Source organism: Rhizophagus irregularis, chromosome 20 (genome assembly GCF_026210795.1).
Source record: "Rhizophagus irregularis chromosome 20, complete sequence".
NCBI lineage: Eukaryota > Fungi > Glomeromycota > Glomeromycetes > Glomerales > Glomeraceae > Rhizophagus > Rhizophagus irregularis.
In genome coordinates this window covers 2056227-2082142 of record NC_089448.1, presented here as the reverse complement: position 1 = coordinate 2082142, position 25916 = coordinate 2056227, and the positions used below count along the sequence as shown (strand labels likewise).

Here is a 25916-nt window from a genome sequence, read left to right as displayed (position 1 = left end):
TATGATAATAAATTTGAAACGAAAATATGAGAAAAAGGAGGAAATATATGAGAAAAAAGAGGAAATATATGAGAAAAAAGAGGAAATATATGAGAAAAAGGTGAACTAGAAAATTCGAAAAGGATGAGGAAAAAGGGGGAAATACATGAATCAGAAATTCAGAAAAAGGAGGCAAGCTGTCATAAGGTAATTTCCGCCATTCTATACTAAAAAAGAAAAAAAACTTGCGAAATATTGCGAAAAATGGATGAACTAATGCGAAATATTACAAAAAATGAATGTACTAATGCAAAAATTTTGCATCGTGATATTACGAAAAAATATTGTAACACTTTCATAAGAGAACTTTAAAAAAAAACTCTCGTAAAAGCACATAGTACAATCGAAATATTAATCAAATCCAATTTATAAAAAAATAACATGTTACACATGTTGGGGCTTTTATGCATGGAAAAAAAAAGTTGCAGCCAGTGAACTCATTTGGCTGATCAGATTGATAGTGATCTTGAGCGCTTATAACCTGATTATCGCATAAATTTGTGGCTGATCATCCGTCCATTATTGTAAAAGTGATTTGCCGTGTTAAGCCAATAAATTTGCGGCTGATTATCAGATGATTAGCCGATTGAATAAGCCATCCGAATTCTTACAGCCCGTTACAGCAAATTCAAAATATGCGAAACACTCAGCACTTTTGCTGTCAGATTCACTTGGCAGGTTGCCGGCAAATTGAAATAGTAAATAAAATAATAAACAATATTTATATGGTACATCATAGACTTGTTACATTTATTTTTAGATTTGCCAATCCACGAACTCGGCAAGTTCCCGACAGCAAAATTGCTGAGTGTTTCGCATATTTTAAATTTTGCTATAATGCGTAAAATTGCGAATGATTCCGCGATATTAGCCACCAGATTCTTACAGCCAGTTCCATTCATTAATGCGTAAATTTGCGTAGTCGTGTCTATTTAAATAACTCAATCAATTGTAATCCATTCAATTAATTCATTAAATTTTTACAATGAATTTGCAATATAATTTTATTAGCACACATAATCTCATATAAATTAAATAGTGAATTGATACTTTTCATCAAATTTGACGCGTTAATTTAGTAACATGAGTTTCAAATGCCCCCTTTGTATGCGAATATTCAGTCAACGCTTTGCATATACTCAACACGCCCAAAAATGCTTAAAAAATGTAGAAGTAGAAGTAGAAGATGATGATGATAATAATGATAGTGAAAAATATAGCAGTGAAATGGATACAAGAAGTAATCTAAGTAGTGAATATGAAAATGATAAAGTTGAGGTAATTATGTTATTCCAGATTATTCTTTTTAAAGAAAAAGCTCAAATTATACTAACTCATTTTGGTTTATAATTTTAGGTGAATGATGATAATAATGTACAAAATATGTCATTTGACAGTATTGGAAGTGCAATATCAGAGATGAGCCTTGAAGATAGTAACTTTGAAAATATATTAGATTCATCTGAAGAGCCTGAAATTTTTGAAGAACCCAAAAATCTCAATACCAAAACTTGCACAGAATTTCCTAATGATGCTTATAAAGATCTAATGTTATTAGTAACGAAATATAAAATAAACAATAAAGGTGGTAATGAAATAATACGTTTTTTTAATAAACATTCAAATCTTACAGAATCACCATTACCAAAAAATATCGAACAGGGACGAGCATTTATGAATAATATGAAGTTTTCTAATTTAGAATTTAGTAAAGTTCTTATAACAAAACATAAAGATAAAGATTATTTTCTTTATTATCAAAACTTAATACAGTGCATCAAAAATATCTTAACTGTTCCTGACATAACACAAAATTTTGCGCTATCTTACGAAAACTATGAGGTAAATAGTAAATATTAGTTAATTCAATAATTTAAATAATATTTATTTTAATTTATTTATATTATTTTATAGTATAATAGAGAAAGTATTTACAGTGAACAAAACACTGGAAAATGGTGGAAAACTACGCAAGAATCCTTACCTACTGGTTCCAAATTATTATCAATTATTTTATATTCAGATGCAACAACTACAGATACATTAGGAAAAAGTCAATTGCATCCAATATATATTACATTAGGTAATATCCCAATATGGCGTCGTAATAAACAGGATGCAAAGCAACTTTTGGGATATTTACCAATTTTAGAAGCTGCAAATAAAGATCTGGTTCGTGATACCTTTCATAAATCTTTACGTCATTTACTAGAACCTATTATTTTATTAAAAGATGGTATAGACCTTTTTATAAATAATGAAAATACCTGGTTTTATCCTAGAGTTTCAACTATTATTGCAGATTGGCCGGAGGCCGCAAGTTTTTGTTTAGTTTATAAATCCTCCAATTCAAACCTTCCATGTCACTCCTGTTTAGTTAAAAGGGAAAATCTTGCAAATATAGACTTATCGGTTAACGATGTAATACTAAGAACTCATGATGAAATGCGTAAACATTTTGAAAATGATACACAAAGATCTGTTTGCATAGAATCTGTACATAATTTTTTTTGGGATTTACCGTAAGTATGCAAAAGTAGAAATAATTATAATAACATATATAATTAATTATAAATATTTATATTATCAAGGAATATAAATATCTACTTGGCTACTGTTCCTGACAGAATGCATCATTTAGATTTAGGTTTATTTCGTTATCAAATTATCTTCACGTGCGATATCTTAAAATTGCAACATGTTAATGGTAATAAATTAGTTGAAGAAGTAGATCGCCGTCTAGCAGCAATCCCACGTTTTCCCGCCATTAAAATTTTTTTCCAATGGACTGCAGTCAATTGCAAGATTAACTGCTAATGAATATCGAAGTTTGATGAAAGTCATGATATTTGTTATTGATAATTTATATGATGAAAATAACAATGAAGTAGATAATTTTGTAAATAATGATGATCTTACGAAATTGTACGAATATTGGAATGAAATGTATATTTTAAGTAGATATGAAGAATTTAGTGAAAGTGACTTGGAGAAATTTAATGTATGTATTAAAATTTTAGTAAAATTGAAAATTTAAATTAAATAAATTAAATTAACATTTAAGTTTTAGAATGCAATACATAGATGGGCCCGGATGTTTGTCAAGGCTTTTAAATTTGTTTCTCCTTCCAATTTGAAGTTACCTAAATTGCATTCATGGGTTTATCATATTATTGACTCAATACGATCTTATGGCGCAATAAATGGCTATACTACAGAAACTTACGAAAGTCTTCCCAAATATTTCGTTAAAATACCCTACCGAATTAGCAATAAAAAAGATGTCGAACCTCAGATTTTACGAACTGTAAGTATTTGATAATTTTATTTATTGTATATATTTATTATATAACTTAAGATGGAAATTAAATTAATAGATAAAACGTCAAGCAATATCTATTAGAATGTCTCAACATTCAGTGAATCCGGCAAAAACACCTCGCACTTGTAAATTTTCTGCAAGACTCTTTGAATTCTCTTTACAAGATGCAAATACATTTTTTAATGAAAAAAAAGATTCCGTAGACAATAAAATGCAGACTGGTTTTGCTAGATTTATAAGTTGTCTGGATTCATATCTAGATTTACTTGATGGTTTCACAATTATTGGTGAAACCCGAATAAACATATACGGATCGGTAACACTGGAAAATGGTGCCATAATGCGTGCCACAAACAGGTATCATAATAAAGTATGGTTTAGCGACATAGCTATTTCAATGGATTCTGAAGAATCAAATGATTATATATCAGACAAAGGACTTTGTTATGGACAGGTATTTTTCCAATTTATGTAATAATTTATTATAAAAGTATTAATAAATATTTATTATTTATAGGCCTTATTGTTAGCAGAAGTATTAACAGACCCACCGCTAAATCTCGCATTAATTCAATGGTACGATTTTAAATCTAAAAGGAACCCATATTTATATGGATGTCCTCACTTAAAATTGATAGAATTATATAACTTTGTAGCTATAGAGTCTATACATGGTGTCGTTCACATAGTACCCCGATTTGATAAACAAAATGAATATTTCGTAAATAAATATATTTTTTAGTCACTTGATATAGGAGTTTTGATTTATTTTAATAAAATTATATCCTTAAAAGAATTTATGGTCACGTTTTCCATATCATAAATAAAATGCAGATTTATTTATTTAATTATTAACAACACGGGCGTGACATAAATAAATCGTGACTGAAATTTGTGTTCAATTTGTGTTGATAATTCTGGTAAAAAATTTGTTAATTTTGGCCAAATTTCGTTAAATTTGTTAAATTTGTGTTGAGTTTGTGTTGAATTTGTGTTGCGTAATTTTTTATTTATCACAAGGGGATGATATTTAGTAATTGCATGTACGACGTACAAGATTTTTTTTATGATTTTTTTAAGAAATGTACGCAAAATATTTAATCAGAATATAATTGTTTTATTTTTAAATATGATATATTGATGATTTTTTTTTAAAATTCAATAGAATGTGCTAATAATAAATTGTTTTATTTTTAAATATAATATATTGATATTTATATTTAAATAACCAAAACATGTACATGATTTTTAATTATTTTTAATTGAAATCAAACTAAGATTTTTTTTTTAAAAAAAATTAAAATAAATTAAGTGATTTATATCTATATTTAGAATCATGATATTTATATTTAGATAATCCATATCCGCATGAGATTTAATTAATATGTTTAATGATGAAAAGTCTAATAAATTAAATTTTAATTGAAACGAGAAATAAAATCAAACCAAAGAGGTATTGTTCAAATTTTATTTAAAGTGACATTTTATGACTTTCTTTCAAATTTTTACTCATCCCAAAATCAAATTATAAAAATAAAATCAAATCTAATAATGCCTCGCCAAACACGTCATCGTTCCTATAACGTCCATTGGAACTGGGCTATGATGGACGAACTTGTCGACATACGCCGCGACAGAAACCGCGCCTACCATAATATTAATGGTAGAAGCCGCCATGATTTTTGGGACTCTGTTGCCAATAGGTTCATATGACTAATATCTATAATTTTCTTTAAGAAAGAATTTAAATTCAAATTAACCAATCCATTTAATTGAATCAGAATAAATAGAATATTTCAAACGAGGGTTTCCGGGCAACAGTGCAGCCAAAAGTGGAGGAACCTCATCAGGGATTACCATGTAAGTAAATAAATAAAATTACATTCATTTAAATTAAATGTAATTACCGAATATTCAAACTGATTTTGATATTTAGAACTATGTCCTTTATCGTAATGGTACCCCTGATCGGCCTGGGCGGCGGCTGTGGACGCGTACCGGCCAAAGATATTATCGCGAATTTAGAACGAGATTTTGGGAGAGGCCGGGTAATTATACTATAATAAAATTTTATAATTAATATTACATTCTATTTTACGTTCACATTTTAAATTTGATAAATTTGATCAATTTTAGATACGCGTGACAATCGTAGGAGAAGGAGAAACTTACCTACGTATCGTAGAAGATAATTATTTTTATTTTTTTATTTATTAAGTGAGTAGCTAGGCCCAGTCCGTACCAAATATCGGCTGGAGACTCACATTTTTTTTGGGCTGTGACTGATACTGACGTCCACGCCGTACAGCCTGGGTTCTATTTTATAAAATAGTAGCGAACAAGTATCAAATGTATATTTTTTTATTAAGTTATAATAAAAATTAGAATTTACTTTAATTTTTAACATAAAAATTGTAAATAATAAAAAATTCGTAAATAAAAATAAATTTGCTTTCCCAAACTTAAAAAAAAAGGTGTTTATATAAAAGAAAAGGTGTTTATATTATTTTTGATTATTCAATAGTATCACATGCCCCTTGTATATGTTCTACTGCATACGCAGTTTACAATCTCGTAAATTTTCGAAACGGAATATTACGCAGGTTTACAGTCTCGTAAATTTTCGAAATATTTCAACCGTAATATTACGCAGGTTTACAGTTTCGTAAATTTTCGAAATATTTTAACCGTAATATTACGCAGGTTTACAGTCTCGTAAATTTTCGAAATATTTCAACCGTAATATTACGCAGGTTTACAGTCTCGTAAATTTTCGAAATATTTCAACCGTAATATTACGCAGGTTTACAGTTTCGTAAATTTTCGAAATATTTCAACCGTAATATTACGCAGGTTTACAGTTTCGTAAATTTTCGAAATATTTCAACCGTAATATTACGCAGGTTTACAGTTTCATAAATTTGCAGAATATTTTGACCGTAATATTGCGTAAATCTTACGATATTGTAAACTTACGTAATATTTTAACCGTAATATCACATAAATCTTACGAAATTGTAAACTTACGTAATATTTTGAAATTTTTCGAAATATTATGCCATAAACTTTCATAAACTTACAAAATCGTAAACTTACGCAATTTTTCGCGCTATAAAATTTCCTGATGAATCCAATATCCTTACGAAAAGTTTCAAGTGCATTAATCCAAGTACTTGTAGAATTATGTGTAGCTTTGCCACGAGCTGCTGTTTGCATACTTTTTATTTCTTCTTCAGTAGGGGCCACATATGTGAAAGTTTTTTTATTCTAAAAAAAAATCTTTAGTAAAATGCAAAAAAAAAAACAAAATAAAATATTAACTGAATGAATACAAATAAATATTACTTTTTTACTTTTATTTTGAGATTTTTGTGGTGGCATTATTATAAAAATACTAAAGAGTCAGCAAGAGAAAAAAGCACAATTTGTAAATCATTTTTTCAATATAAACAGTAAAAAATTAATAAACTTTTTTAAGCTTTTAAATGTTATGGTCAGTTCCAAACGATAATAATATTATTGTACAGGGGGCAACATCACTTATTTTATAGGTCAATGTATGATTGGTTACTAATTTTGCCACTGACGTGGCAAAATTAAAACCAATCATACATTGACCTATACTAAAATAAGTGATATTGCTCCTCCCCTATACAATAATATATAAATATTTTATTGTAAAAGATTCAAATTACAAGCTAGCTTGATAAAAATCAATACATAGACAGTTCTATGCCCGCTTATTTATTTGCTAATATTCCACTATAAAGTGAAAATACCTATTCACGCATAGTATTAATATTTTAATATTTTTGCAAATATTCAAGATATTTTAACAAAAATCTTATATTTAAATTTGTTGATGTCGATCCCTGTCACGTTTAGAGTACCATGTATAAATAATTTTCAATTGTGTAACATTTCAATTGTGTAACCCTAATGTTATACTATAATCACGTGTAGCTTTAAACATGTGATCTCTTTGATGCTGCGGTTAATCTGCAAAATATCTGTCGATTAAAAATTAAATATTACTTTTCATAAAAAAATAAAATGAGAATCATGCATTTCGTTAAAATTTGATTGAACAAGTTATCTTATCAGATACATAAGATATTAAAAATTTTTAGTTCTTTCAGCTAATTTAATTAGTAAATAGTTTGTTTAAACTTTATACTCATACGAATACAATACATACGTAATAAAGTTAATTGAAGTTTAAGTTAAATAAAGAAATGAAAATTGAGTTAAATAAAAAAAATATATAATTTACATGAAGATTCCACTTGCTCTATATCTCATAGTTCAGAACTAGCTTCGCTTACAAGTTTAATCATTTAGGATGAAGCCCCAATGACGAACCGATATGCATTTGAAGCTTTAGATCGAACTTTTGAGAGATATTATGAAGGCTTTGAATCCAAATTTAGAAGGAAAACCATTTGGAGGTAAGGTTGTATTATTTGGAGGTGACTTTCGGCAAATTCTTCCTGTTGCTGTAAAGGGAAGCCATCACCTTGAACGAATTTGAAATTGATACGTGAAGACATTGTTGATTATGTTTATGTCAATCTACTTTGTGTAAGCATGTAAATTTTATAAAACTAAAGATTAACATGCGTCTTTTTAATGCTACTACTAATAATTCTGATACTGCTGAGCAAGCTGAATTTGCTAAATGGTTACTTAAGGTCGTGTTCCTGCAATTTCTAAAACAGAAAGTGATATTATTATACTATCTGAAGATATTGTTTTATCATCTCAAGACCTAAATGACCTAATCAAATTTGCGTATCCTGATCTTTCAATGTATTCTGATCCCAAGTATTTTGTTGAACGTAGAATACTTGCTCCTACAAATGAATATGTTAACTCCATCAAAACTATTATTATGAATCAATTTCCTGCTGGAGAAGCATTTGAGTATCTCAGTGCAGATACAGTTGAGGAAGCAGATGATCAAACAAGAGTTTCTCTACTCTTTAACTGTTAGTGGTCTTCCACCTTATAAGTTAATATTGAAATTGGGAACTCCAATTATACTATTATGTAATCTTCAACCTAATGATGGTCTCTGTAATTGGACAAGATTAGTTTGCCGCACTTTTCAGAATCATGACATTGAAACTGAAATAATTACTGGAAATCATCCTGGAAACCAGAGTTTTCATTCCTCGCATTATGATGTCCCTTCAGAAACAGAACTACCTTTCATTTCAAACGTCATAGCATTTGCAATGACCATAAATAAGTCTTACGGGTAAACATTAAACTGGGTTTATATCTTCCAACTCCTGTGTTTTCTCGTGGACAATTCTATGTTACCTGTTCAAGAGTGAAATCAAGAAAAAATTTGAAAACTCTTATTACTATACGGCATGGCAAAAATGTTACACATAATGTTATGTATCCTGAAACCTTTCAATAGAAACTGTTTAGATTATTTTATCATTCTATTATTTGTTATTTGTTCGGATAGCTCATGTAAAATACAAGAAACTGTTTTAAAGACAAATTTAATTAAAATCTTACATGATTGCCACCTATTTTTAATTGTATTATGCTATTACAATATTAAACCACGAACCCGGGGCAACGCCCGGGATATCGGCTAGTTAATATTTAAGTAGTTCCATACCCGCCGACTAGCATTATTTAAGCTTTCTAGACCTACTTAATTTAACTAAAGTATCAAAATTACGCTATAAAATTATAAGTTAATATAAAACAATTAATTTTATTAGAAAAAATGTTATTTTATTTTAAAATTTTACTCTCACACAATATGATCGTACAATATCTATTGTCAAAATATTAATCCTGATCATTATGATGATCATTATGATTTGTTTTATTCTTTGTAATATGAAATTTCGTTCTGCTATGTGTTAGTAAGGTCTTCGCGTATTTGGTCCATTATTTCACTCCTTTGCCCTTGAATAATAATAAGTCCATTGATAGATACTATTTTTTAATAGTATTTTCTATTAATTTTTTGAGAAAGAAAAAAAAAAAATTCTTTAAATTTTTCTCGATTTTGCGTTTTTGAAAATAGTGAAAATAGACTTTTTTACCTTTATGCTTCGTATATATTAGCAATAGCCCGTTGTTTCGCACCGGGATCAATGAACTTAAAAGTAATTGTACACGCAAATAATATTCTGGAAATAAGCTGTAGTATGATCAAAAATATTAAATTTATTAAATTTATCCGATTCAAATCATTTTCGTGATACAGCCAACGAAAAATAATCGTATGATTTTTTTTGACGGACATGCTACATGTTACACAATTTAAATTAATTTATATAAGATAATCTAAATATCACGCAATTATTTTTTAATTTGCCGATTTTGGTGTGACAAGCTGCGACGAAAACTACCGACATGAATCGACGAATTATCATAGATGATTATGTGTTGCATATAGTCTAACCTTCAAAAATTTTTTGTCGTTTTTTTTTTACCTAAAAAAGCAAAAATATTAAGCACATATACGTGAAGATCATAGGTCAGCAGCATAATAGCAGCCAAGTATCTATGTATGATAAAAAAAAATGTGCCGCTTTCTTCCCGCAGATGAAAAAATTTTTCTCTGCAAAAAAAAGATAATAACATGATTAAAGTTAAAAAAGATTTTAAATAAAAAGTTCTATAACCAGAGAATGTTAAAAAGTTTCTTATGTCTTTTCATATTCATTCATACAAAAAATATTCAAGTTTTTTTTATTTAAATTTCGATCAAAAAAGTTTTTTATACATGATTATTAAAAATATGATGTTTTAAGCAATGTAACCAAACAATGCAGATAAGATGATTGGGCGTTTTTAAAACTTTGAAAATAGTACATTGAAAAAAAAAAATACTTTGTTATCGCAAATATTTTAATATTTTCATTATACAAACAATATTTACTTCTATTTATATTTTATTTCTTTGTCCAGTTATATAAACTTTAATTAATAACCTTCTTAGTACTAATTATTATATGATTAATAACTTTTAGTGGATTTATTCTTTGCTTACAATAATTTCAAAAACGATATAATTACATCCGATTTTGTCTAATTTCCGTGCATTGTTATTATCATCAATAAACCTTGAAACTGCATGAACAAAAATTTCATTATGCAAATGTATTATGCACAATAAAACTTTCGTTGTGTTAATCATATACGCAAATATGAAAATCACATGTCGATCTCTAATATTTCAAATATAAAAGCGTTAAAGCGTTCTACCTATTTTTTTTTTTTTTAAATCAAAAAACTTAAAACCTTTCTAAAAAACGAGAAACTTTTGAAGAAAATATGATGGTATCCGACGATTTTAAAGATTTAAAAGATCAATGCGAAAAATGTGGCAAGAATTATTATATATGGTGTGATTCATGCCAAATAAATGAGTTAAAAAATAATTTTGGAAACTGGACCAGCGGCGATGAAAAAATTGATAATTTTATTCAAGAAATGCAATTAAAAATTTATTATGATAATGATATAATAGTTGAATGGATACCATATAATCAATTTGACAATATTAAAAAGATTAACAAAGATGGTTTCGCTACAGTATATTCAGCAATTTGGAAAGATGGTCCGTTAGATGATGATCAAAAGAAAAAGAAAAGAATCAATAATAAAAAAGTTACTTTAAAATGTTTATATAACTCAAAATATACGATTGATGAATTTTTAAATGAGGTATGAAAATTTCTATATAAATTACTAATTTAAATATTATTCCATAATATGATAATAATAATTTTTTTTTATATATTAATAGGCTAAAACATATTCTATTAATGAATATGATCATAATATTCTTAAAATATATGGAATATCTCAAAACCCAAACACAAAAGATTACATCATGGTTCTTCAAGATGGATATTGTGAAAAATGTGGTGAAATTTATACAAATATAAGTAATAAACGATGTAAATCATGTCAAATGAATGATTTAAAAGAAAATTTAAGAAACTGGACCAGCAAAAATAAAAAAATTGATGAACTTATTAGAGACATGTACCTAAAATTCGATTATTTAAATGGTATAATATTTGAATGGATACCATTTAATCAATTTAATAATATTAAGGAAATAAACAAGGGTAACTTTGCTACAGTATATTTAGCAACATGGAATGACGGTCCATTATATTTTAATAAACATGATAATATGTATAAGAGGAACCAAAATATGAAAGTTATATTGAAAAGTTGTTATAACTCACAAAATATCACTGATGAATTTTTAGATGAGGTATGAAATTTCTTTAAATGACTCTTTTAACTCTTTTAGAATTAAATTATAATAATACTTATTTTCTTATATTTAACAGGTTAGATCGTATTCTATTTATGAAAAAGATGTTGATACTATTAAAATATTTGGAATATCACAAAATCCAGATACAAAAGATTATATTATTGTTCTTAAAGATGGATATTGTGAAAAATGTGGTAATCAATATACAAATATAAGACAGAAATGGTGTAAATCATGTCAAATAGATTATTTAGAAAATACTTGTATAAAGAGTGGAAATGGAAATATTGATAATTTCATTCAAGAAATGCGGTTAAAAATTAATCATTATGATAATATAGCGGTTGGATGGATACCATACAATAAACAACCTTTTGTTAATTGTGTTCATGATCAATATTTAACATTAAACATATGTAACGGAGTTAGTTAATCAGAAACGAGTGAAAAAGTATTGGAATAATTCATATCATAGTTATTATACATATTATTACTTAATCTTTATACAAAATCGGATAATAATATTTAGATTTCTTATTCATCTGTTTTTTTTTATTTGTATTATTTTTTCGTCCCTTTTATTCAACACTGATTATAAAGTATCCTTTTTTTACGTAAATCAAATCAGTTTGTAATTGAATAATAAATATAAGATTCAAGTACTAGCTTTGAATAATCAAATATAGAATTTGTAAAAATTTTATCATTAATCAAATGTAATAAATATATTTGTTGAAAATAATTGATTCTTAAATTATTCGAATATCTGCCAACTTCAATATTCAATTTTTTTAATTTTTTTTTTCTTGTAATCTTAGCTTTGATAAACTATAGTCAAACTCCGATATAACCCATATGAATATCAGTATTTTCTGACTGACGCGTAAATTTCGTGTATACGTAATATAGATTCATGATTATAATATGAGTCATATAAACAAATCCGACAAGTCTATTTCATACTGATAAATTCATCTTTTTTTTTCCTCCTCTTCCTCTCTCGCTTCTTCCCTTTCCCTTCTCTCCCTCCATATAACTCATATATTTATTATACTCTTCTTTTCCCTTCACGCTTAACCGTCTACACGATATACTAAGGTAATTTTTGGGTATTTTTTTTGGAGCAGCATGATGCTATGCACGGGTGGGAGCATAGTGTGCTTACTTTGTAAGCCTGTGAGTACCAGATTTTCTGCAGTCTCATAGTAGGGCTGGTTGGGAATTTTTTGGAGCGGTATAGTCCTATGCGAGGGTTGGAGCATAGGCGCTTACATTTTAGTAAGCTCGTGGGTACCAGCTTTCTGCTGCAGTCCCGCGATAGGACCGAAGGTAATTGTATTTTTTATGTTATTCTTTCCTTTTTTGTTTATTTTATTTTATTTTTTTTATGTTTTTATTACTTCTTTATATTTAGGTTTATTGGGTATGTTCGTTGGAGCAGCATGATGCTATGCGCGGGTGGGAGCATAGTGTGCTTACTTTGTAAGCCTGTGAGTACCAGATTTTCTGCAGTCTCATAGTAGGGCTGGTTGGGAATTTTTTGGAGCGGTATAGTCCTATGCGAGGGTTGGAGCATAGGCGCTTACATTTTAGTAAACTCGTGGGTACCAGCTTTCTGCTGCAGTCCCGCGATAGGACCGAAGGTAATTGTATTTTTTATGTTATTTTTTACTTTTTTGTTTATTTTATTTTATGGTTTTTATTACTTCTTTATATTTAGGTTTATTGGGTATGTTCGTTGGAGCAGCATGATGCTATGCGCGGGTGGGAGCATAGTGTGCTTACTTTGTAAGCCTGTGAGTACCAGATTTTCTGCAGTCTCATAGTAGGGCTGGTTGGGAATTTTTTGGAGCGGTATAGTCCTATGCGATGGTTGGAGCATAGGCGCTTACATTTTAGTAAGCTCGTGGGTACCAGCTTCTGCTGCAGTCCCGCGATAGGACCGAAGGTAATGTATTTTTTTTGTTATTTTTTACTTTTTTGTTTATTTTTTTTATGATTTTTATTACTTCATTATATTTAGGTTTATTTGGGTATGTTCGTTGGAGCAGCATGATGCTATGCGCGGTGGGAGCATAGTGTGCTTACTTTGTAAGCCTGTGAGTACCAGCTTTCGCTGCAGTCTCATAGTAGGGCTGGTTGGTTGTGGTACGGCATGGTGCTGTGCGTAATTTTCATGGGAGGAGCATAGTACACTTCTTAGGAAGTCCCTTGTGGTAGGGCCGTAGTATTAATTTTTTTGAAAATTTTTTTTTTTTTCGATCTTCACAATAAAAATAAATGTTATAATTTTATTTTTTACACTTAATACTTCCAAATTAATTTATTTCTGTCTATATAATAAAATTATAAATATTAAATACGATCCTATCTAGAATTCTTTAGTTCTCTAAAAAGTTCCAAGTTTATAAATATTATTTAATTTTTGATGAGGAAAAGATGGATAAATATGAAAATTTAAGTATTATTAAATTTGAAAGTAAATCTAACTATATTTCTCCATAATAATTCGTCTATTAATGTATAATATTCTATTTTTCCAGCTTATAATGATGATTCTAAATATTTCAAAGTTATATAAAATTTACTATAAACAACTACCATGTATTTTTTAATTCATGAAAACTATTTAGTAAATGAGTAACAATAGTTTCTATTACTTCCTTTTCAACTAAATAACTTCTTTAACACGTAATTTTAATAATTCTTAATTATTGACAGTTAATAAATATAAATATTATAAAAAGACTAAAAAGATTGTAAAAATTAACTTTAAATTATTTTCTGGACCGGCTCTTGTCTAGTCCAATAAAAAAGGATAACTGGAATTGGCACAAAAAAAAAAATTAGAAATATTGGAATGTTTTAGTTATTAGAAATAATAATTAAAAATATTATTATCAATACAGTAAGTATAACTGATATTATTAATTAAGTTATTATGTTATTTAATTTGCCACTATTATTGTTTATATTTTAATGGTCTTCATTTCATCATTTCTTCAGGGCCAGAATTAAGATAATGTTGGTCAGTATCTAAAAAAGGTAATAAAATTTTGACTGGCACATTCATGAAAGGCAAGATTTACAAAATTATTTTTCTGGATTTTTTAACCAAACGATCTGCATGAGACAGTAAAAGTATGGATAATGCTCAATTAAGATACTGAAAAATTTTGCGTGTATGATTAAAAAATAAGAATTATAAATTCAAATGTGTCATTTTTTTTATAGAAACGAACAAGTTCAAAATAAACCACATTCTATATATTTTACATTTTACGATACTAATTCCCCCTTTAAACATGAACTCGTGTTATTCGAAAAACCAATATTATTTTTTCATTTCGTCTGCTAAAAGCCGATTTTCTAGTAAAATAATTACTTTACATACAGTATGTTTTTCTCTGGTTCTTTTTTTCTTTTTATTGTGTTGAACAAATTTAATTCAAACGCAAATCTCGTAAATCTCGTAAATCTTAGGTCATTTTACGTCTTAAAAAGCCTAAGATTTAACTATCGGGGATTATCACATTTTATTTTTGGATCCTAAAGCCGAAACTATTTTTTTTATTCTTCCTATTCTTTCCTTCACGCTCTTCAATTTTTCAATTTTTTGTACATAATTTTATCATCCCATTTACTATTATGATATCTATACTATTATTCTTTCTTTCTTCTTTTAAAATTATTACATGCTCAAAAATTATTTTAAAAAAGAATACATAAAAGAATTCCGGTCATTAATTTAAATGACTTTTTATGGCTTATTGACCGCAGTTAGTAAGAAAATTAAAAAAAATATTTCATAATGATTATAAAAATTATATATTTTATTAATTAAAGTTAATATCCGTTGAATGATTAATCCTTCTTTTTAAAAATATTTACTGATGACCTGATAAAAGTAGCTTTTTTGTACGTGATAAACACATCCATAATATATATATATATATATACTGTATATATATACACTACTCGTGTATTATTTTTCTTCCTAATTGCTCTTTCGTAAGAATGTTTTCTACAATAACTATCATTATAAAAGTTGTTTCCTCTTAATATAACCATTACCAAATGATGGACCATAAAAAGTGTTATTAACTATAGCAAACTTTGGATCTTTTACACGACTCAAAATATAATCATTCTTATCAATTCGTGTAAACAAGTTCAACTCCATTGGACAGGTAAATTTATGTAGACGTATTGCACAAAGATTATATAGAAAACATGTAGAGTATGTATGTACGTATAGTGGTCAATGTATGGCAACGTCCGGTATACATCACCCTACAGTATACATCACCCCACCCTACAGTATGGTAAAAATGACCATACATACCGTACGTTGATCACTATACAGACATACATAGGCCTCTATACATGACATGTTTCCGTCGTACCCATTGCGAACGCGAACAATGGTATGGATATGGTTGAAATACAAGAAAAATTCAACTGCAGGGCTGCTTGAGAGGTCCATTTGTCGGTTAACTCGGTTTCCCAATCAAACAATTCTGAAGTAGCCTAGTATATACTGTATATATGCAATAACAGGAAAGAATTTGATTTTTTTATCATATAATGTTCTACTGCAGAAACAAAATCCAGAAGATTTTTTATTTTTATTTTTATATCTCGGAGTGAACATAGCTTCAACATAGAAACTAAACAAGAATCGAAAGTAGTACAAAAAGAAACTGAAAAACTAAACCGCCCTCGGGAAACTTCACTCAGGTGCAAAAAATAAATAGCTAAAAAATCACACCGGAATTTAGTATCAAACGAAATCCAGAAGACAATAGTGAACAAAATAATTTTCATAGTGACATGTGATCTATTAGTTTCGATTTATTCATAGTACAATTAATACTCACACCAATTATTCAAGGAGTTTAATAAGTTATCCCGATCTTATCGATAATTCAATCTTCCTCCTATCTCGTTTCATATAAATTGCCGTAAAATGTTAAAATTGGTTATAAACTTTTGAAAATTGATCAGGAAATGCAATTGAAAATACAGTAACGGACGGATGGGATTTGATTTTCATTTATTTATTTATTTATTTTTATTCTTAAAAACTTTATTAGTTATTATGACGCTGCGTAACGTGAACAATTACAAAATCGACGTAAATACATATATCGTATCAATAAAGTAACTACGGCTAAAAACTTTGTACTTAACTTTGTTTCTCGAAATTTTATAACACAAAATCACGTGACTTGAGAATATCGTTCTTAGCTGCCAAACAAATTTTTCCTACGCTCATTCTTTTTCCAAAGGAACTTAACCTTTCCAATACTTTTACTGTCCTATCCATTCCACTATCCATGCCGGCTTTCCGGGCTTACCTACAACCTTGATATTCGTCCAATCCTCTCTTAACGAGACTTTACGTGACTTTCCGCGGTTATGGCTGATCCCTAAACGGATAAATTTGTGCCGAACATTTGTGCCTAAATTTTTGCTGCGCCGACCGAAAAAAAAACCAGCAACGAAAAATTCCCAAGAGACCCAAAGCTCCACTATCTAACAGTATGTTTTCTTCATATTTCCTGAGCCTGTATTATCGCATCCTATCCACTTTTATCTGCGATGACACCTCGCCCTACTTGGCCCTTTTATGGGTCGTCACAGTTAGCCAGCTATCCAGCTCCTTGCCAGTAGGGATGGGGGTTAATTAACCACGGTTAATTAACCATGGTTAATTAACCGTTAATTTTGTTAGTTATGATTGATTTAAAATGGTTAATTAACCGTTATTTATAATTAGCCAATCAAAATGCAGAATTTAAATCATGTGATTAAATGATAATCCATTATTTTGTTACACAATTAAATATTAATTAATATAAATATTGATTAAATCTATGATCTACATATTGCATGATCTTTTTTTTAAGATAAATTTTTTTTAAAAAAACACTTTTTTTTGCAAATTTATTGTTCATTATCATGGTAAAAAAAAAGGGAACTGTTTGGAAACATTGGACAATAATTACTGAAGCAGAAAGTAATGAAGAAAGTAGTAGGTCTAAGAAAAAAACACATCCTTCTGTACGTTGTAATTATTGTTCTAAAGTTTTTGAACAAGGTACAGCTAAAAGAATGCAAGTTCATCTTAATGATAGTTGTCCTAGAGCTCCAGAAAGTGCAAAAACAAAGAAACAACAAATTCCTGAACTATTAGAAACTTCTGATGCTACTACTTCTACTTTTATTCCTACAGTAAAAACATCAAAAAAGCATTTAAAAAATACAACAATTGAGAATTTTGTTGATCGTATGAGTGAAGAAGAACAAGATACTCTTGAAATTTTACTAGCTCAAGCATTATTTGCTGCTGGAGTTCCTTTTTCTTTTCTTGAAAATAATTATGTTATTCAGTTTTTTCAACAATTACGTCCAGCATTCAAATTACCTAATCGAAGAAAACTTGCTGATGAATTACTTGATGATGTTTTTGATGAAGTTAAAGCTGAATGTAATGAACAAATTTTACAAGCTAAATCTCTTACAATGGTTTCAGATGGTTGGTCTAATATTAATCGAGAATCAGTTCAAAATTTTGTTATTTGTACTCCAAAACCATTATTCTTTGATGCTATTTATTCTGGTGAAGAATCTCATACAGCTAAATGGGTAGTAATTTTAATGAAAATGAAGAAGATAGTAATAATAGTTCTGATAATGAAAATAAAGAAGATGATAATAATAATAGTTCTGATAATGATAGTATATTTGGATTTGAAGCAAATGTTATTAATTTAGATGATGAAGAATAAATAAAATATATTAAAATTTTATAATATTTAATAAATTATAAATTTATTTTAACTTCCTTAAAATTATATATACAGGTTATTTATGGGTTAATTAACCGTTAACTAACCGTTAATTAACCGGTTAATTAACCAAATTCATAACTAACGGTTATTTTACCAACCCTACTTGCCACATAAAATAGGCCGACAAGTTCTTATAAAGATCATATCTCTAATAATCAACTGTTCAACATTTATTTTACACATCCCTATAAAAAATATTGTCCAAACACTGTTCGGTTTTTTGTTCGGAAAATCGATCCTGTTCCAAACATTTACTTGACATTTATTGGACATTCATCATGATATTGTACGTTTTTTATGTGGTTAAAAATTCACAAACTCCGCATCTTGTATTAAATTGTAACAAATATTGAATAATAGCGTGCGAATGTCCGGAAAATTGACTCCATTCCGAATATTTATCGGACTAACATTTTTTATAGGGCATGAGTGATTGAAAAAGATGGCATGATCAATAACCCAGCTCCGGAATCTTGACTGTGCCGACGGCGAGGGGTGACTTTTTGGACGGGAGGGTTGGAGACTGCTGGGGTCCACTAAAGTTTGTGTCTGCGGGTTTGTAGAGGGGTGAGTGTGCGGTTGGTGGTGTTGAAATGCGTTAAAACTCTAATTCTCATATACACTATTGAACTTCGAAATGAATTAATCAAATATAATTCGATTATATTTACCGCCTGACCGGTTCTATTAAACCGGTTTAAACCGACTAGCCTAAAATTCCATCTATAACCCGACTACCGGGCTAAATTTTTTCTTAAGACCAGAACGATCGGTATAATCCGCGAATAAATTTCCTTTTTGAAAACGCGCGTAACCTAATTTTCGATTTTCTTGGAACAAAATTTCTTTTTTGGAAATTTGTGCAATGCCACGTGACGTCTCGCGAAAATGGGATTTGGATTTGGGACTCATGGGAGTCCCAATCCCATTAATATGAGAGGCAAGTATTTACAGGACACCTTTATCTTGATTTATTTTTTCAATTTTTGACCTTAAAATTTTTTTTATTTCAAAAATTAATGGTTGACCTATTTACAATATATTTGGAATAAAAAAATCATTATAATCATTATATAAAAATATAATACTAATATCATACATCACAAATGTAATAATAGATACAATGAGATAAAAAGGAAGTTTTTCTTTTTGAAATTATGAAACTTTGTCGAGGTAATTAATATGAGAATTTCTTAAGATAATACAAAAATATTGAAGACATAAATACATAAATATAAAATTGACACACAAATGTTTATAAAAAATGTAGATGACAGGAAGATAATATTTTTTTTTTAAAAAAAAGGTATTAGAAGAAATTTGAAATTGGGTTGTCAACGAGATTTGAGTTTGACATTGCATATTATATATCATAGTTTAATTTATGAATAATTTGAAGTATCCTAGAATATATATTTGTGATATCGGTGACAAATTTCATGGAGGTCACGCGATAAAAATTAAATTATATAGTGGTCGCTACTGGTGAGATTTAGCAACTTTCGTAATCATCGATGTAATTCTTTAAAAGGGAGAACCATTAAAGAATTGATTTGCGAATGGATCACTTGTGATTTGTGTTGGTAAACGTCTAATATGATTTAATGGATATTTAATTTCGCGTCTTAATTGTCTTTGATTTCGACGTCTATGAATAATGCGATTGTAAGATGATAAGTTGACTGTAGAAGTTGAAACAGTTAACTGATTATCTATAAAAGAGGATTCAGAAGGTGCATTAGATGTTTGATTCGAAAATGACGAAGCCATTTGGGTTAAATTTGTTGGTTGTTTAATAATTTTACAGAATCTATAGTTTTTCTTTAATACTAATAGAAAGGAACTATAGTGGAGGAGGAGGAGTAAGAAAAGTAAGGGACATTGTAAATTTATAGAAAAACTTACATTACTAATTAGAAATAGTTTACTTCAAGTTTTATAACCCAATTTAAACCGATCAACGTTCAGGCACAATTTCAATTATTTAATAGCATAGTTTTTTTACTAAAAATAAGTTAATTATCAAAACTTTATTTTACTATTATATTATAGGAATCATTATTCCTCGTATTACGTAATTTTTTAGGGGCCTGCACGGTTTAAAAGATAAAGATGTTCTATTTTCCCTTTTCCCTATAGAAAAAGTTCGATCTGCGTTTTATAATCCAGTAAAAGGCTCATATTCCGGACTTAATAACTTTATATCATAAGAATAAAGAAATCACATTACTTAATTCTTATTGAATATTAAATTAAAAATACTGTGGTTAACGTTTAAAATCGATGTTCATTTTTAATAATGTGGTTTTAATAACAAATTTTATCCAAAAGTTGGAAAAAACATAATAAAAATTTCTATTTTATTTAAGGTTGTAACAAAAAGATTTTCATTACACTTTGGTTAATATATTTTTAACGTGGAATTATATAATTATTTAAACCGACAAACAATTGTTAAACATGGATCTGTGCATGAATGATCTGAATCAATGAAATGATTTACACTTTTTCAATTGCCAATCCAATATGCCAAGACTTTTTGTGTCATGCAGCATAAATTTAATGATAAAAAATGAATTTCCAATAAAATCACCCCTAAATGACAGTAATTCGTAATTCGCTGGTCATGAGTAGCATATCAGCCATAAGCCATATGGTTAATTTCGGGTTAAGTAAATAAAAGTAGATAGCAGTTTTCCAGAATTCTGTGTACGTTGTTATTACTGAGTTATTATAGTTACAGGACATAGGACAACAATGTCCGGTAATCGTCCATAATTTTTTATCAGATGATCTATAGGGGGTAGAATTTTGAAAAGTGCAATAATCAAAGGCGAAATTGTTAAATTTTATGTGTAGTTTCGCCTCTGGGATCCACAGGTGCCCCAAGTAAATCATAAAACGAACATATAAAATCATTTTTATTTTTTTCGTATAAGATATTATTTTGTACTATAAATAGTAAATCTCTGATAAATATAAAAATATTACACAGTACACATGGTTACCGAATTACAAATTAAAAATCTAGAAATTTACAATGGAATAAATGGAATATAAATGAAATATAAAAGGTAATTATTATTAAATATTTATAATAAAATATCAATTAAAAAGAAAAAAAAAAGACCAATTCAAAATAAATAACTATACTAAAAAAAGTAAATATTTAGTTAACGTGTTTCAGGCACATGAACTCATTCTTTTGTGTAAATCATTTTTTACTAGAATACAAGTAGAAGTAATTGTCCAAAAAATGATTAAGTGGTGTGTGTGTAACCAATATGTTTGCACATCTTAACTTTATGCATTCGTCTCCTAACAACTAGGTTATCTTTTTTTTTTATACGTCACTCATTAAGTCAATGAAAGATTGTAACTCGTGACGTAGATCGATATTATATAAATTATTATCGTGCTAAATATAAAAATATAATTGCCGATAATTTTGTTATTTTTAAAAAATCAAAAATAAGCTATAAACAAATTAATGTTATCGATCATTTTTCATAGTGCCTAGGCAATATAGTAAAGTATGGATAAATTAAAGATAATGACAATTAATTCGAGTATGATTAAAAAAAAAATAATTAAAAATTCAAATGACGATCCTAATTCCTTCTTTAAGCAGCATGAATTACTGTTATTTGAAAATGTGAGTGTAACCAATATTTTTTTATTTCGACTGCTTTATTAAAGCTGATTATCTAGTAAAAAAATTAGTGCTTAACAATCATAGAAATATAATTTAGTTTGCATATGTTTTTCTCCCTATAAAAATTTTTATCCAAATATTAAAATGATACATTCGCAGATATCCGTGTTAGAGAGATAAAAATTTCCATGATTTAACGATACATTCACGGAAAAAAACATGGAAAACACGGAACAACATTTTTTTACAGGGTCTCTGAACGTAAATCTCGTAACTTTTACGTCATTTCTACGTAACTTTACGCTGATATTTAACTATTGGGACGATCACATTTATTTTAAATTTTAAGCATTTTATTTTTTCTTTTTTATTCTTCCTTCCCGCTCTTCAATTTTTTTATACATATTATTTTATCATCACCGGTTTTGTAAGAAAATTAAAAATATTTCATAATGATAACATAAATTATATATTGCATTTTGTTATCTTAATATTATCTTTTAAAAATAAAAATAAAAGTTAGATCCTTCTCATATATTGATGACCTGATAAAAGTACTTGATCACATGATAAACACATCAGGTGTACAATAGTTTACACTCTCCATAATAAAATATAGGGACGGTAACCGTTGGGAGTCCGAAAAGTGAAATTATTAACCTTAATTTAACTTAATTAAAAATATATATCAAGAAAAAAAATAAAGGATGTTTCGTCATTATAAAATTCGGTTTAAGCAAAATTATATTATATTACATTTATTTTCGTTACAGTTTGTTTATTTTCGAATAAATGGAAAATTGAATAAACAAGAAGTTTAGTTTTCTGATTATTATTAAAAATAAACGGTATATCGTAATCATCAAATAAACAATTTTTGTTCTATTTTTATCACATGCATAAAAAAAGAGTAACGTGTAACCGAAAGAACGAATGTACAGTGAGCGGGCGGACAACGGGACATTTGTGAAACCGACACAAATAGTATATATATAGTCCTTCGCTTCGCTCCGGACTAATTACGTCTCAATTTGTGTAACTTGATCGAACTAACTTACCATGGATATGCATGGGAAACATACAATGGATATGGTAACTGCAGGGCTATTTTGAGAATACACATTTTATTGGTTGGTGTAAACTGATCAGATCGATGTCTCGTCCAATCCCACTAATATGGGCGCAAGTACCTAAAAATTAGACTGATCGATTTATAATCTTATTATTTCAATTCAAATCTTTAATTAGAATATAGATAGAATCAAGTATTTTCTTTTTACTCAACAAGAAATAAAAATATTAGTTTTAGTTATAAAAATTTATCATGAATTTTTTATACATTGTTCTTTCTTTTCGATGTACTGTAATGAGACGAATAATTTATTTTTTAAATTTTTGACCTTTAAAATTTTGATAAAAAACTAATAGTTGACCTATTTCTATTTGAAAAAAAAAAAATCATTATGTAAAATATTGTATGACACAAATGTAATAATAGATAAAAAGAAAGATTACGAAAATATTGATGAAATAAATATAAAATTATCACACAAATGCTAATATGAATACTATGTACTATTCCTGACCGTTTTCGTTTTAAAAAAAAAGTGTATTAGAAGAATTTTGGAATTGGGTTGTCAAACGAAATTTGAGTTTGTCATAAACAGATTTTGCATATTTCAGTATAATAACGATTTTGAATAATTTGAGCGAAAGGTATCTTTAATTTACGATTATAATAACGATTATAAATAATTTGAAATAAAAATAAGCGAAATAAAAATAAGCAAGGGTATCGATATCTTTAATTTATTTACGATTATAAGGAAATAAAAGACGAAAATGAAATAAGCGAATGATTGATGATATTAAAAGAATGTAATTATCGATGTAATTCTTTCAAAAAGGCGAACCATTAAAAAATGGATTTGCGAATGGATCATTTGTGATTTGTGTTGGTAAACGTCTAATATGATTTAATGGATATTTAATTTCGCGTCTTAGTTTTCTTTTATTTCGAAGTTTATGAACAATGCGATTGTAAGATGATAAGTTGATTGTAGAAGTTGAAACAGTTAACTGATTATCTATAAAAGAGGATTCAGAGGGTGCATTAGATGTTTGATCTGGAAGTAAACCATTTGATGAAGTATGTTGATCCATCATAACAGCGCAAATGTGATTCTTAAATATTTTTTTCTTTGATACTAATAGAAAGAAGAGAATGATTGAAAATGGAGGGAAAAATCGTATATATTTATAGAAAAATATTATATTGGACTTGGACTAATCTGAAATAGTCTACAAAGTTTTAATCAATCTAATTGGTAATTGATCATAGGAATAAAATTAGACAAAGTCCTTTTCCAAAATTTTTTTTAAAAGTTAAACATCAATGAGATACAAATGTATTTACTTTTTAAGCTCATAACATAAGAACATAAGGATATAATGTAAACAATGGTTTGTTATTTGTTTTTCTTTAATATTCATCTTTTTAATACAACTATTCAATTAATTATTATATACATATCGGCTGATTAGAAAAATCAAGCCAATTAATATTTAAGCTCAGTTGATGGGTTCATTATATAACTGATGGGTTACTTATTGTCATTAGCATATAAAATTATGGGAGGCTTTTCTGATCAGCCGATATGAATAATATTTTATTTTTTTTATTCATAGATATCCAAAAGTAGGTTAATAGTAAATACACTTTACTTTTTTATATTATAAGGAAAAAAAATTTTTTTTTAATAATCGGTAAACAAAGAAACGGATCCGATTTTTCCTTTGTAGTTTATGTTAAAAACTCTATTATATCCCGTTTAAGTAATAAATTATCCTCTAAAACCGGGAAATTCATAATAAGAATTTGAATGTGTAATATACATATGCAATAAATGCAATAAATGCAATAAATGTCAGAATGTTAGCCTGATCACTCAAATGATCGGTCAAATGATCGGTCAAATGGTTGGTCAAATGGTTGGTCAGGCAGTCGGTCAGTCAAAGGTTCTTGATCAGTTATAACCAACTAATTACGATAATTTTATCCAAAAAGTAGGAACATAAAAAAGAATCTCCTTTAAATATAGAAATCTCTTTCAATATAGATAAGACAACGAATAATCCTTTCTCTTTCTTCTCTTTTTCTTTAAGGTTATAATACATAAGAAATTTCTGTATATCAATTTTTAATTTTTTAATTTTTTTTTTTTTTTGCAGTTTTGATCGTCTTACAATAATTAATACAATACTAACCGACGATTGTTAAACAGGAATTTTTAATTGGAATGTTTGTATGAATTAATTGAATTAAGTGTGATTGTCGATTTATAAAATAAAAAATTACCATATCAGACATTATTATTCTTATGGATCCATAAAAATACATTAATACAATCTCTTATTACGTCAAATATTTTGTGTGTGGTTAATTTGTCAATTTGTGTCATGTGTTTATTTTTCTTTCAACTCGTTCAAAGAAAACATGATATACATCAATAATGATTTATTTGGTTATATATGACGTAAATAAAAAATTTTGTCATGACATTTCTGATCCATTTCAAGTCAAATAAATTACATTATAAAGAAAAAGAAATGTGTAGAAGACTAGAAGAAATCCTTATGAATGACAAAAAGAACATTCTTGAAAAATGAAATAAAATGAAATAATAACTAGAGTTCTAGAGTGTAACAATACTGATTTTTTTAAAGTTAAACGTAAATGTATGTGTATCTTTATGGAAATACAAATATTGA

At 27.9% G+C, this 25916-nt stretch overlaps 6 protein-coding genes across 6 annotated transcripts; 3 read left to right on the top strand and 3 right to left on the bottom strand.

Annotated features, from left to right (window-relative positions):
* Positions 1-6368: 6368 nt before the first annotated feature.
* Positions 6369-6742, bottom strand: OCT59_013051 (uncharacterized protein; the record flags this gene model as incomplete). Its single annotated transcript, XM_066140565.1, has 3 exons — positions 6369-6383; positions 6458-6628; positions 6707-6742. 3 exons carry the CDS (start codon positions 6740-6742, stop codon positions 6369-6371), a joined length of 222 nt encoding a protein of 73 aa, XP_066001443.1.
* Positions 6743-7766: 1024 nt separating this feature from the next.
* Positions 7767-8354, top strand: OCT59_013050 (uncharacterized protein; the record flags this gene model as incomplete). The annotated part of the gene is made up of 2 exons (XM_066140564.1): positions 7767-7809; positions 8053-8354. 2 exons carry the CDS (start codon positions 7767-7769, stop codon positions 8352-8354), a joined length of 345 nt encoding a protein of 114 aa, XP_066001442.1.
* A 3210-nt stretch (positions 8355-11564) lies between these two features.
* Positions 11565-12066, top strand: OCT59_013049 (uncharacterized protein; the record flags this gene model as incomplete). Its single annotated transcript, XM_066140563.1, has 2 exons — positions 11565-11627; positions 11707-12066. The coding sequence occupies 2 exons, from the start codon at positions 11565-11567 to the stop codon at positions 12064-12066; spliced, it is 423 nt and encodes a 140-aa protein (XP_066001441.1).
* A 5684-nt stretch (positions 12067-17750) lies between these two features.
* OCT59_013048 (uncharacterized protein) lies at positions 17751-18427 on the top strand (the record flags this gene model as incomplete). The annotated part of the gene is made up of 2 exons (XM_066140562.1): positions 17751-18174; positions 18309-18427. The coding sequence occupies 2 exons, from the start codon at positions 17751-17753 to the stop codon at positions 18425-18427; spliced, it is 543 nt and encodes a 180-aa protein (XP_066001440.1).
* A 1587-nt stretch (positions 18428-20014) lies between these two features.
* OCT59_013047 (uncharacterized protein) lies at positions 20015-20260 on the bottom strand (the record flags this gene model as incomplete). Its single annotated transcript, XM_066140561.1, has 1 exon — positions 20015-20260. One exon carries the CDS (start codon positions 20258-20260, stop codon positions 20015-20017), a length of 246 nt encoding a protein of 81 aa, XP_066001439.1.
* Positions 20261-24044: 3784 nt separating this feature from the next.
* On the bottom strand, positions 24045-24308 carry OCT59_013046 (uncharacterized protein; the record flags this gene model as incomplete). The annotated part of the gene is made up of 1 exon (XM_066140560.1): positions 24045-24308. The coding sequence occupies one exon, from the start codon at positions 24306-24308 to the stop codon at positions 24045-24047; it is 264 nt and encodes an 87-aa protein (XP_066001438.1).
* Between the last annotated feature and the right edge of the window lie 1608 nt (positions 24309-25916).